The following is a 13,540-nucleotide window of genomic DNA, read 5'->3' as shown; positions in this document are numbered from 1 at the left end:
GTATGGAAGTGAATTATGCCGAATGTCGGGTTTATGGGATTGTGACGCGTTGTGGTTGTGTGTTATTGTTTGGGGAAGTTTGGAGCATTGGTATGGGTTTGAGTCAATGCCATAGCATCCTAGGATGGGTCTCGATGTGTTGGTTCACGGTCCGTATGATTGAGTTAGGAGGATTAAGCCACAAGTGGGTGTTTTCCACTGGTTTATTTTTGTTGCAAGTCGGGCACCGCGGCGCTGCCCCTCTGACGCCGCAGCGCTAGAGGTTCAGTGCTAGTAGCGCCACGACGCTGGCACACAGCGCCTAGGCGCTTTCCAGCGCTGCAGTGCCACATGGCACGACACCTAGGCGCTAGTCCGGGGATTTTTGAGCTATAAGTTTAGGTGCTATTGCTTCATTTGGATATTAATACGTCGTTATGGTCAAGCTTGGTGAGGGTTAGATTAGCCGTTACGAAGTTTGAATAGGAAACATTGAATTATGGTTTAAGCAAGTCCGTGTCTTCCATTGCTTGGGAAATGTTCTTACTCCAGATCAGGATTGCTTCGGGGTTCGATGTTATGGTCTAGTATGATGATTAAATGATCAAGTCCCGAGTGGTCTAGAAAGTTGTAAGTTATTTAATTACTTTGATGGAGAGTTTGATTGGTATGGTTAAGTTATGGATAATGTATCAATATGTATGTGCAGCAGTAACCCAAGCGAGATCCAACGAAGCCCTCAACGCTATGTAAGTATGTTCGACGTGCAAAAAGAAAATATTTTATGTTTTTGAGCTATGCGAATTGTCTTGTGACCAACTATGAACCGGTTTGGAAGCCGAAGAACGTGTCCGAGGACCTCTTCACCTTGGTAAAGTATGACCGAGTTATGATCAGGATTTGGAAGCGGTAAAGCATGACCAGGAACCAATCGACCTGGTAAAGCTTGACCGGGGGATCTTATGTATTTGGGAGTGAATGTTCAGTCGTAAGGCTGTGATGATCTCAGCCAGCCCAGTACTGTGGTTTAGTCTGATCAAGCGCATTATGTTATGTGTCACTTGCTTTAAAACACATCTCTACGAAAAATGACGATATTTATGTATGTTTAAGTAGGTTAATGAGATCCTACCTATGTGGGCACTACCCTCACTTCATTTCAACGGGTAAGATCTTGCCACACATACAATTTCAAAAAACAAAAGTGTGTCCTATATATGCATCGACAAATCTTGGTCATCCATCCTATCATGGGGGCAATGCCCACATGGGTTGGATGAAATAAACCGTTTAAGTATATATGATGCAAGCACGTTTATGAAAAGTTTATGAAATGATGACACGTCTAAGTTTATGTAAGCATGTTTAGGGTTTAAATATGTATTGTGCTACTTTAAAATGCATGTGGATTTATTATGTATTACTTGTTATTCTCAGTTTATACATGTTGAGTCTTGAGACTCGCTAGACTTGATCGATGCAGGTGAGGACAAGTACAAGGAGACGAGAGGCGGGGACTACAGTTGGCTCGAACTACGCTGAGGCCAAAACCGAGGACCGCTTAAGTTTTTAAGGATTTTATGCATGTTAAATTCATTTACTTTGATTTTAACGAAATTACTTTATGTTGTTTTAAACAAGTACTTGTTGCAAGCTCGTTCATATTTCAGATATTTTGTTAAGCATTTTACCTTCATGGCATTTTGGAGAAATAATTACTTATTTAAATTTTTTTTATTTTTCGTAAAATTTTAAATAATTTAAAAATATAGTACGTTACATCATGTCTTATTCTAAATATAATAAAATATATCAAATAATTGAATACATAAACAACACGACATTTAGCATCTCATATGAATCAGTAAATCAAATTAACAAATATAACAACATATAAATATGTTTAAAACTTAATTTATTTGTTATCGTAGTATAGTACTAAATTGTAACATATTTATACCAAGTTATCAAATTGGGGAAGTTATTGAAAAATCCCCAATCAAAAAATTTCTTTGGCTTCACTCCCTACCCACATAATTGTGGTACTATGTCATACAAAATGTGGTACACTTCATGTGGAAATGTGGTACTAAAAAAGTACCTAGGGACTGAACACAAAAAAAAAAATGACGGCTGAAAACTGAACCCAAATTTCCCGTATCAAATTCATGTCCACGGTCTAAAATAATATATTATGCCGATAAATCAACAAACATCATAAAAAACTTGAATAATTCAAATATGTATCTAAAATATCCAAAATTGAATTATTTTTACAAAATTCCCTAACTCAACACATCATTCTCGGAACTTGGATCTAAAATTCCCAAACTTCGGAATCGAAATATTACTTAATCGAAATTCTAGAATTCCAATGATTAAAGTTATAGTCCGAAAATCATACAATAATATCCAAGTTAAAAATTAATTTCCAAAATTTCCCACAAATAATCAAAGTTTACCTAATTTCCGAAAATCCACACCAAACTATTAATGGGCAAATTATTATCAGCAATCAAAAGTAGTCCACACTTCCTCCCTCAGTCTGCCTCCATTCGTTCCTCCGCTGCCGCCGTGGGCTCTTTTCATCCTGCTGAGCTTTTGTTTCCTTCGTTTTTGGTACACTCCATGTCTATGAATTCATTACATTTACTATTGATCTAATCTCCACAAAACTGGATATTTTTGTACATTTGATCTAGAAAATGGGTCTGATTCCCCTTCATTTGTTTTCAAGTTCAGAATTTTTCTTTCCTAGCATTTTGCGGTTTTCTTTTTTAATTTTTTTTTAGCGTTTTTGGTTTTTGTGTTCGATTGGCTCGTTTGGAGTTCGATCTGTGCACCAAACTGGAATAATTTTTCGTGTCGACCTCAAACCGGAGCATTGCTCAAATATGTTTAGAGTGCAAGCAATTTGATTTAATTGTACTGATAGCAAAAGCTCTATCTTGTGCAAACAAAGTGAATGGATGACACTAATCATTTTCTCTTAAGCTAAGACTCAATTCTTTCGGTTCAATAAGTAATTATTGTCTATTAACCATTCTAGGATACATACAGGTATATAGTTTGGTATATGGGTTAAGAGAGGGATCTTAGTTTTGTAAATGAGACAAGAGATGGATCCACTTTTGGTATTTTTTTAGAAAGCTCAAGATAATATCACGAACCCGTTATAAATAATTTTATATAGAGATAAAATATCTTTTTTATGAGATGTGATAATTTTAATCTAATGATAAAACACCACAAATGATTTAATTTTCCTCAATATATAAAAATCCTAAATTCTATTGTTCTGTTATTTTACTTATAGGTAGAAATTAAAATCAAATAAATATTTTTATTTATTTTTATATATTATATAATATGATAAATATATAAATGAACTCGAAATAATTATATTTTGTATTATAAATAACTAAATGAATCATATTTTTGAATTGTGAAATACCTTTTTCATTATTGAAAAAACTGGGTATATATGATTGTACATCTTTCATCCAATATATTAGTACATAAGATATTAAGGATAAAGAAATTTAATTCTGAGAACGAAATCAATTTTATACAGTATACCTTTTGCTTTATTTTAAGTTTCTAAATTTTGATTATTCACAATTTTTTTTTCAAAATTTAAATGTTCTGATAAATAAAGCAAGCCTATATTTCAGTGATTTGATTAGAAAATGGAGGAAGCAAAGGGAGAAGTGAAGCACATTTTGATAGCGAAGTTCAAAGATGGAATATCCGAATTACAGATCAAAGAATACATTGAGGAATATGCTAACCTTGTTAATCTTGTACCTTCCATGAAGGCGTTCCACTGGTAAAACCCCGTTCTCGCTCTTGCTCTCACATGATGTGTAGTATCATTGGTGATTTTAACTTTTTCCTGCTTCTGCTAAACATATTTGATTTGTCCATTTTCCCCTTGAAACAGCTGCTTTTAATTGTTTTGCAGCAGCAATATTCTTTCTTTAAATAATCTAAAATGAAGTTTGGCAGCATGTTAGTTGTGCAATTGTTGGTATGTACAATCACAAAATTCTGTGTATATTCTTCTCATATGTTGTCTTCTTTCATTCAAGCTTGGTTTCTTTATTTGTTCGAAATTACTTTGTGTTTGCTGCTTCAAATCCCAGATGATAGTTTGTCCATTTATGATTCTGTTTTTGGATGCATACCGCATTCTTTTGTGAGCAAGATTTGAGGGCAATGGTTACAGATACATTAGATTCGTAAATTTGTTCGAGAATTTATTATTTTTGTAATGATGGATTCTGAGAGTGTCTAATTTTCATGTACTTGCAAAATAATTGATCTTGTTATAAAATGTGGATGGTATATATCTATATATTCTTGCTATACTCCGAGTTTTTTTGTGTGTGAAGCATGCCTATATACGATCTTAATACCCTAATCACAATGAATTTACTTTGCACATAAGTAGCTGAATTTGATGTCCAGGTATAGTAAATTTGTCTCCATGGTTAAATCAAACAAATAAAGAACGAAAGAAAATTAATGCTTTTAATAGACACTAAAGCTTTTCCCAGGCGTTAATCAGTTGTAATAGATGCTTTAATAATGAAAACAGGAATGCCATATAAATATATCTCTCAACTTGTTATGTGACAGGGGTAAGGATGTGAGTGCTGAAAACATGCATCAAGGTTTTACTCATATATTCGAGTCGACCTTTGAGAGCACTGAAGGGGTTGCTGAATATGTTGCTCATCCAGATCATGTCGAATATGCGAACAAGTTGCTGCCTCAACTTGAGAAAATCATCGTGGTTGATTACAAGCCCACAAAGGTCCAACTCAATTAATAAGCTTATATAATTTGATAATTTTCCTTTTTCGTGTTATCAATAAACTGAGTGTGTAATTTGTCTACCATAAGATATATATACCATATGTTGTATGTTACTTTGTTGACATGATGTCTTTTTTAAATGTAACAAGTTCATGGATCTTTAAACAATAGTTATCATAAATTTATTTGTCTTGTTCATTCTAGCTTTTGCATTTATGAAATTGAAGAGAAGGCAATGCGTGACCGTGATAGGATTTTTTAGTGTCAAATCCTTATACTTGATGGTGGAGAAGTTGATTAGACTCAGATCTTATAATCAGTCTGGTGCAAATGTGGACAACTTTAGATCGTGATGAGGCAGACATATAAACAGGATATTACCTTCTGCTCTTTATAAATCTCATGCACGCAAATAGCTCGTGTATAGTTCCCATGAACGCGAGCAGAGCTGCCGGACCAGACCCTCTGCCATTACTCGTCTATGCTGGTGCTCAGCTTTAACAATTGGCTTGCCTCAACTGATAGTGGTATTAGTTTCTTTGCATTATTCTTCTGTTTGTACCAGCTCCTTCCCCTCAGCTGTTTTCGGAAAGTTGACTTCCAAAGTCTCAATTGGTCATTCCTGCTTATGGTGCAGCTGAGCTTTGGAGTGTGATCTTTGCCGATTGCCATAGTTATTTAGGGCGGAAGACACACTAAAACATTAGAGTAACCTTGAGCTTGAAGTGCAGGGAGCAAGGTGCCTTGCACGTTTTATCGAAGTAAAATTGTATTTTAAAATTAAACATATCTGAAGTGATTTTTTCTATAATCCTACATAAACTGAATATTTTTCACAAATATAATAAATAATATAAATAAAAATATTGGTGAAAGATGATTGGGGCTAGGAAAATCAAGAGCCGATAAAATATGTTAAACCAACCAGAATTTTGGAGTTTAGATAAAAAGAAGCATGATAATTTAAATGTATGAGAATCTTACTACGCGATTTATCAACACAAACAAGATATGAGCAGATAGAACTTGTGGAGATAGAGAGAGTGAGATATTACCTTGTGATATCCCGGGATGTCCCGGGTCATGGATGGTGCCCGGGACGTCCCGGGCCATGGAGCCTGTCCATGGAGAGTGCCCGGGTCTGGATCGACATCCGAGTCATAAGATTGTCCGGGACGAGGAGAGTACAATTCGAAGAAGTTCACTTGGAGCCAGTCAGTCAAGAGGCCGGGCCATAGGAGCACCCGGGACATAATCTCCCCGGGACGTTGTATGCCCGGGCCCTCGTAAGAAATCCCGAGAAGCATTTTACCCAGGCCACTTCGATATGAGCACCACATTTGATTGCGCCGACATAGTAGGGTGTGTACAGCCGACCTATCTCTGACATTAATATAAGTGGTTGACAAAATCAGGTGAGTTGGATGTGACTAGTATGAGATTTGACATGTCAAAACAATAGGGTATAATCAGCCGTCCTACTATAATTAATGTTCAACACAAAGAACGAGGTCATCATTGTATCTCCTACTATAAATACCAGGTTTATTCTTTGCATTTATTCTCTATTCACACATTGAATGCTCTCATTTATAGTGCATTTACTACCCTTCTCCCATACCAATCTCACAACCATCACTTGGTTGCATTGGTTTTCTTGCTTGAGCTCCTCACTGACTTAAGCATCGGAGTGGTCACGCCGGACACCCCTCCGACGCCCATTCACGTGATTCTTTTCTTGTTCGCAGATCTCTCATATCGCTCAGAGAGGAAAGAAGTTCAGTTCAGACGTCCAACTCATATTTCTTTCAACATCTTGATAGCAAATCCGGCAGAGTACCCGACCCGACTCGCTCCTTTTCACTCGGGTTGCATCATTGGCGTCGTCTATGAGAAATTTGAGTTTTAAGGCGTTGATATGGCTCCTATCAGAAGAATAAATCAAGAAACTTCCCGGATCCAGGAAGAGATTAACACTCGTCTTTTTGGTGCAGGTGGCCCCCCACCTAATGGTCCCTAGCCCACCATCCATTTAACTCTTGAGGAGTTGACCAAAATTGTAGCTGATGCTGTTAAGACAGCCATGGCAAAGGAGACCCTACTCATCATTCCAGTCACCCCGAGCAGCAACGTGAGCAGCTGCAGGAGGAAGAGAGAAGGGAAGAGGAGAGGGAGTCAAATGCAGGTTCTAAATCTCCTACTGTGGCAGAGGAGTTGGAGTAATTGAGGAAGAAGGTGAGGGCGTTTTAAGGGCAGGTTGTTTCTAAGAGTAGTGCTCAAGTTGTGAAGGGTTGTCCATTCTCTGATATCATTGTCCGGGAACCACTGCCCGGGCACTTCAAATCAGACAAGATCAAAGATTATGATGGGAGTTCTGACCCCGAGGAGCATCTCGCTCGCTTTGAAAATATGGCCATGTTGCATTGCTATGGAGACCAGATCAAGTTTAAAGTGTTTTTAACTACCTTGGTCGACTCTGCACAAAGATGGTTCGAAGGGCTGGTACCGCAGAGCATTCATTGTTTTGAGGACTTTCAAAAGGTATTCTTGCATCAATTCAGCAGCAACAAGAAATACAAAAAAACTGCCTTCATCATTTTTGAATTAAGGCAGGGCCAAGACGAAACTCTGAGAGCTTACATCAAGCGATTTAATCGAGTCGCTCTGGAGGTTCCCGCATGTGCTCCAGAGACGAAAGTCACAGCTTTTATGCAAGGATTATGGGAAGGAGATTTTTTCCGATCCCTGACCAAAAAACTGCCCGGGGACTTTGAAGATCTCCTATCTGGGGCAGAGAAATACATCGATATGGAGGAAGCGCAAAAATAAAAAAGAGAAGCTTTGAAAAGAGCCAGAGAAGACCGGGTTGTCAAGCCCGAGGAGAGAGCTCACAATAAAAGTGGTCCGGGACATTTCTCTCATGTACCCTTGAGAATTACCCGTGATCGAGAAATTCAGGAATGCAGCTCAGACATAGCCCTGCCTCCAAGTCCAATGGCACGGGTACCAAGGCCAGAAAAGAAAGGGTTCTGTGCCCTTCACAATGAGTGTTCTCACAATACCAATGAGTGCCGAACACTAAGGAAGGAGTCTAGTAGGCGTCATACGCCAGCATCTCATCCTCCTCGAGATAAGTCTAGACATCCACCTTGGTTGTCTCGACGTCTCAAACATAATATTCCCCAGAAGTCAACAGACATCTCAAGTGGAAGTAGAAGGGAGAACGCGAGTTACCGAGAAGAAAGGAGTAGAAAAATAGAGAGGAAGGACCCTTCCTCGAGCCGATGAGTAATAAAAATGATTTCGAGAGGGTCCACAGATGGCGATTCCGACCGGGCTCGGAAGACAAGAAGCAGAAGGGAGTGTTTGGAGGTTGATGGGTGAGGGAGAAACGAGCCAGTTATCAGCTTTGGCCCAGAAGGCCTCAGGGGAGTCGGTCTACCCCACAATGATGCTCTTGTCCTCCAAGCTTGAGTGGCTAATTATGATGTATTAAGAGTATTTGTTGACAATGACAGCTCTGTCAATGTCATCTTTAAAGAGGCACTGGTCCAAATGGATTTGTACGAGTATCAGTTAGAGGCGGTTGAGACTTCTCTATTTGGTTTAGCTGGGCAAGCCGTGTACCCTGAGGGGGAAATCACCTTGCCACTGACCCTGGGAACCGGGACTTGAGGAAAACTGTGATGACAGTCTTTACAGTGGTGGATGCCCCGTCCTCATACAACATCAGCTTGGGGAGGCCAGCTATGAATGAGATGAGAGCTGTGGCCTCTACTTATCACCAACAAATTAATTTCCAGTACGGGGACGGGTCAGGGAAGTCAAGGGAGACCAACCTTCCTCTTGAAGATGCTACGGGGAGACTGTACGGGTGGATCAGAAGAGGGCGAGAAGGGAGGAGAAGGGGAAGAGAGAGAGTCAAGATGAAGTGGCCAGAGAAAGGGAAGTACATTTTGTTGCGGAGAAAGAACAAGAGGCAGTGGAGATTGAGCCCGAGAAGCACATTGGGGGGGCCCGAGACATTAACGCGTCCACCCGGGTAAATCTCTTGAACTGTTTAAAATCTAACATTGATGTTTTCACATGGTCCCAACAAAAACTAGCCGGGATCTTGCCTCAAGTGGCTGAACATAAATTAAATATTCTCTCGGGATCCCGGCCTGTGAAACAAAAGAAGGAGCACTTCGGCCCTGAAAAAGATAAAGTCATTGAAGAGCATGTGGGAGAGCTGTTGCGGGCCGGCCACATTCGAGAAGTCCAATTCTCTACGTGGCTCTCCAATGTGGTCCTTGTTCCTAAAGCTACTGGAAAATGGAGAATGTGCGTAGATTTCAAGGACCTGAATAAAGCTTGCCCCAAAGACTGTTATCCACTCCCCCGGATTGATCAGCTGTTGGATTCAACCTCCGGATACGAGTTATTAAGCTTTCTGGATGCTTTTCACGGGTACCACCAAATCCCCTTGGCTCTTGAAGATCAAGATAAAGCCAGTTTTATCACTTCCGGGGGCACCTTCTGCTACGTTGTTATGCCCTTCGGATTAAAGAATGTTGGGGCCACGTACCAACGCTTGATGAATTATGTTTTCCAAAAGCAGATAGGACGAAACATTGAAGTATATGTGAATGATATCTTGATCAAGACCTGGGAAGTCTCCTACTTCATTGATGATCTGGCAAAAACCTTCACTACTTTGAAACAGTATGGGATAAAGCTCAACCCGGTCAAATGTGTATTCGGGGTCAGGAGTGAAAAATTCTTGGGTTTCTTGGTTACTGATCGAGGAATTGAAGTCAACCCCTAAAAAATAAAAGCAATAATTGACATGCCTTCCCCTCAATCTGTCTGGGATGTACAAAAATTAACCGGGAGGATTGCGGCCCTGTCACGCTTCATCTCCCGATCTGCTCATCGAAGTTATCCATTTTTCCAAGTTTTAAGAAAAGCGCAAAAATTTGGCTGGGATGAAAAATGCGAGCAAGCTTTTCAAGACTTGAAGAAACATCTGGCTGAGTTGCCTATTCTGGCAAAACCCGAGCTCGAGGAAAAATTATGGCTCTATTTATCCGCCACTGAGTTCGCCGTTAGTTCCACGCTTGTCAGGGAAGAAGGAGCCGACTAGAAGCCAATATACTATGTCAGTCATGCCCTTCGAGGAGCGGAATTGAAATACAGTGAAGTGGAAAAAATAGCACTGGCCCTGGTGATGACTGCCCGGAAGTTGAGGCCTTATTTTCTCTCACATCCCATTGTGGTCCTCACCAATTCTCCATTCGGGAGGATCATGACGCACGCCGAAGTCTCGAGAAGAATGGTTAAGTGGACTATAGAGCTCGGGGAATATGACATTGAATATAAACCTCGAGTTGCTATTAAAGCCCAATCACTAATAGACTTCTTAATAGAGATGATTCAACTGGGAGAAGAAGAGGTGTGGAGAGTTTTTGTTGATGGTGCATCGAATTTATCAGGATGTGGAGTTGGGGTGGTTCTGACTGCCCCATCAGGAGAGAAGATCAAGCTGGCTTTAAGAATCGACTACAGGGTCACTAATAATGAAGCAGAGTATGAAGCCTTTCTGGCAGGGTTGCAGGCAGCCCGGGAAGTCGGTGCTTCCCGAGTCATTATTTATTCTGACTCTCAGTTGGTCACCCAGCAAATCAAGGGAGCATATGAGGCCAAGAACGAAAAAATGCTCAAGTATCTGGGGCTCATCACGGCCCGGGCAGCGTCTCTGACCAACTGGAGCATTGAGAAAATTCCTAGGGAGGAAAATGAAGAAGCTGCTATTTTAGCCAAATTAGCTGCTTCCATGTCAGATATAAGCACCCGGGAAGATCTCTGTTTTACCCGACTCTCCGTTGATGAAGAGGTACCATCCGCTCGAGAAAATTCTTGGATGACCCCTCTTATTGAATATATAGTCCATGGCAAGCTCCCAGAAGATCGGGCACGGGCTGCAAAAATCAAAAAACAAGCATTCAGGTTCGAATGTTTGAATGATGTTTTATACATGCGATCATATCAAGGCCCTTTGCTCAAATGCTTATCGGAGAATGAGTTGGAGTATGTCCTCCGAGAAATACACGAGGGGTGCTGTGGTGAACACCTCGGTGGGACTGCCCTGTCTCAGAAAGCTATATTGGCTGGATACTAGTGGCCCCAAATGAATCAAGATGCTGCCCAACTTGTTCAGAAATGCAAGGGTTGCCAACACCATTCTAATTTTCATCATCGCCCAGCTGCTAACATGCAACCTATCTCAATATCATTTTCTTTCGATCAACGGGGATTGGATATCGTGGGACCCTTCCCCATAGCCCGGACACAGAAAATATTCCTCCTTGTGGCTGTGGATTACTTTTCCAAATGGGTAGAAGCGGAGCCTTTGGCCAAAATAATTGAGGAAGAGGTGATGTAATTTCTTTGGAAAAATATTGTTTGCAGGTTTGGCATTCCGAGAAAATTGATTTCAGATAATGGGAGGCAATTCCAGGGAAAGAAAATCAGGTCGTGGTGTCAAGAAATGAAGATCGTTCAATCCTTCACCTCAGTGACCTACCCCCAAGCCAATGGCCAAACTGAAGTGACTAATAGAATCATTGTGCAAGCATTAAAAGCGCGGCTCCATGGAAAAGGTAAAGATTGGGTGGAGGAACTACTGAGTGTATTATGGACATATCGAACTAAACCACGAACATCTACTTGGGAAACTCCCTACAGCATAGTCTATGGTTCAGAAGCAGTCTTACCTGTGGAGATTGGGCAATCTTCTACTCGGATAGAATCTTATCCGAGCAATAATGATCAGTCCCGGGCCATTGAACTTGATCTAGTTGAAGAAAGGAGAGATCGGGCAGCCGTTCGAATGGAAGCTTATCGCAGCCGGGTAATGTAAACCTATAACAAGCATGTTCGATCACGAGATTTCCAGGTTGGGGACCTAGTAATGAAAAAGATCAAACCAGTAAGTGATGTGAGAAAATTAGAAGCACGATGGGAAGGGCCCTTCAGAATAGTTCGAAGAGTCAGCTCGGGGGCAGCTTATTATCTCGAATATTCTTTGGGACACACTCTTAAAAGACCCTGGAATACTTTTCATTTAAAGAAATATTATGTTTAAAAGCTTTTGTATCTATTGTTTCTACATCAAATAAAGAAATTGTTCAAATGAAGTGTCTCCAAAGTCCAGGGACCCGTACCCTGACCCGGGGACCTGCACCTTGGTTATCTGCAAAGTTGAGAGACCCGTACCCTGGCCCGAGGACCCACACCCGGTTATCTGCAAAGTCCGGGGACCCGTATCCTGGCCCGAGGACCCGCACCCCGATTATCTCCAAAGTCCAGGGACCCGTACCTGGCCTGAGGACCCACACCCCGGTCATCTACTAAGTCCAAGGACCCGTACCTTGGCCCGAGGACCCACACCCCGGTCATCTACTAAGTCCAAGGACCCGTACCTTGGCCCAGGGACCCATACCCCGATCATCTACTAAGTCCAAGGACCCGCACCCTAATTATTTATCAAGATCAACTGTTAAGGGATAATGCCCCCAATTTAAAAGTGCTTGGCGAAGATTGATTAAAATCTACAAGGTTATTTGAAGAAAAGTTTTATGATACTTGGAAATATTTTTAACAGTTATCGAATGCAAAGAGGGTAAAACTGAGTATTTTCATTAACATTGAGAAAAATTTACAAGGTGCCCGGAAGCCCGGGAAATAAAAAAAAAAAAAAAGAAAAACAACAGAGAAATCCTAGTCTACTAGGATCTTGTTTATCTTGCTTCTCCTCTTCATCATCTGGGAGGGATGCAGCAGCATTCTCCAAGTCCGGGAAGTCCTCTTGGTCAGCAGGAGCAAGACCCGCCTCCTGAAACTCTTCTAGGCATTTACTGAAGCCCATGTCAAAGTAAGGGAAGGCTTTATCAGCCACCATCTTCTTGAACTCCCGGGACTCCAGAAATTGGGCCAATTTTTCATATTGAGAGGTTTTCAGGAGTGCAAGAGCAGTAGTGGCCTCATCGGCTCGGGCCCGAGAAGACTCTGCCTCCTCCTTAGCAACTTGTATTTCTAACTTGGAAGCTGCGGAGTGGTCTTCTAAGGCTTTCCGAGCCTCTGCTAGTTCTGCTCGGGTCAAGTTCATTTGTTGCTCCGAGACAGCCCTCTCCCGGGCTAGGACATGTTCATGGGGCTCGTTCAACCGACCTACCTCCTCCTGGAGTTTGGCATGCGTCTCCCGTGCAGAAGTGGCTTTTGTGTTGGCTCTTTTGGCAGCCTGAGGCACTCGCTCAAAATCTGACATAAGCATCTGCAAGCCCTATAAATATGGAAACTTAGAAAAATTGACATAATTGAATGGTGAAACGAATAAAGGAACTAACAGAGAAGGACCGGGCCACGCCTTCGCATAACATCTCATTAGGATGGAGTCCTTGAAGATGCACTACTTCATCAGGGCGCAGAAGACCCTGGATCATTTTGACCAGGTCCGAGCTGATGTCTTCCCCAAAAATATTGGGAAGAACCCAGAATCTCGCACCCTGGCGGCCAGAAGACGAACCAGCAAGAGGAGGAGGCCGGACAATCTCCTCAGTCTCATCCTCCACGACCACTGTCTCAGTAGTCGGTTATGTCACGGCCTTCTTCTTGCGATGATTCAGAGGTGCCGAGTCCTCCTCAACAACCGGGGAAGTAGCCCTTTCCTGGGTAGAAGTAGCCTCCTCTCGAACCTCAG

At 41.4% G+C, this 13,540-nt stretch overlaps 2 protein-coding genes across 3 annotated transcripts; both read left to right on the top strand.

The window, feature by feature from the left end:
* The first annotated feature begins 2,466 nt into the window (after window positions 1-2,466).
* On the top strand, window positions 2,467-4,998 carry LOC140839376 (stress-response A/B barrel domain-containing protein HS1). 2 transcript variants are annotated; one of them, XM_073206037.1, is made up of 3 exons: window positions 2,467-2,598; window positions 3,654-3,808; window positions 4,621-4,998. In XM_073206037.1, the coding sequence occupies exons 2-3, from the start codon at window positions 3,669-3,671 to the stop codon at window positions 4,811-4,813; spliced, it is 333 nt and encodes a 110-aa protein (XP_073062138.1). In that variant the 5' UTR covers window positions 2,467-2,598; window positions 3,654-3,668; the 3' UTR covers window positions 4,814-4,998. The 2 variants fall into 2 exon arrangements, with proteins under 2 accessions (XP_073062138.1, XP_073062137.1); XM_073206036.1 differs by having other exon boundaries at window positions 2,479-2,598; window positions 3,666-3,808.
* A 5,011-nt stretch (window positions 4,999-10,009) lies between these two features.
* Window positions 10,010-10,960, top strand: LOC140839150 (uncharacterized). Its single transcript, XM_073205783.1, has one exon. The coding sequence runs from the start codon at window positions 10,010-10,012 to the stop codon at window positions 10,958-10,960; it is 951 nt and encodes a 316-aa protein (XP_073061884.1).
* Window positions 10,961-13,540: the final 2,580 nt, after the last annotated feature.

This window comes from Primulina eburnea, chromosome 8 (genome assembly GCF_022965805.1).
Source record: "Primulina eburnea isolate SZY01 chromosome 8, ASM2296580v1, whole genome shotgun sequence".
NCBI classification, from domain to species: Eukaryota; Viridiplantae; Streptophyta; class Magnoliopsida; order Lamiales; family Gesneriaceae; genus Primulina; species Primulina eburnea.
This window is presented reverse-complemented; position numbering and strand designations above follow the sequence as displayed.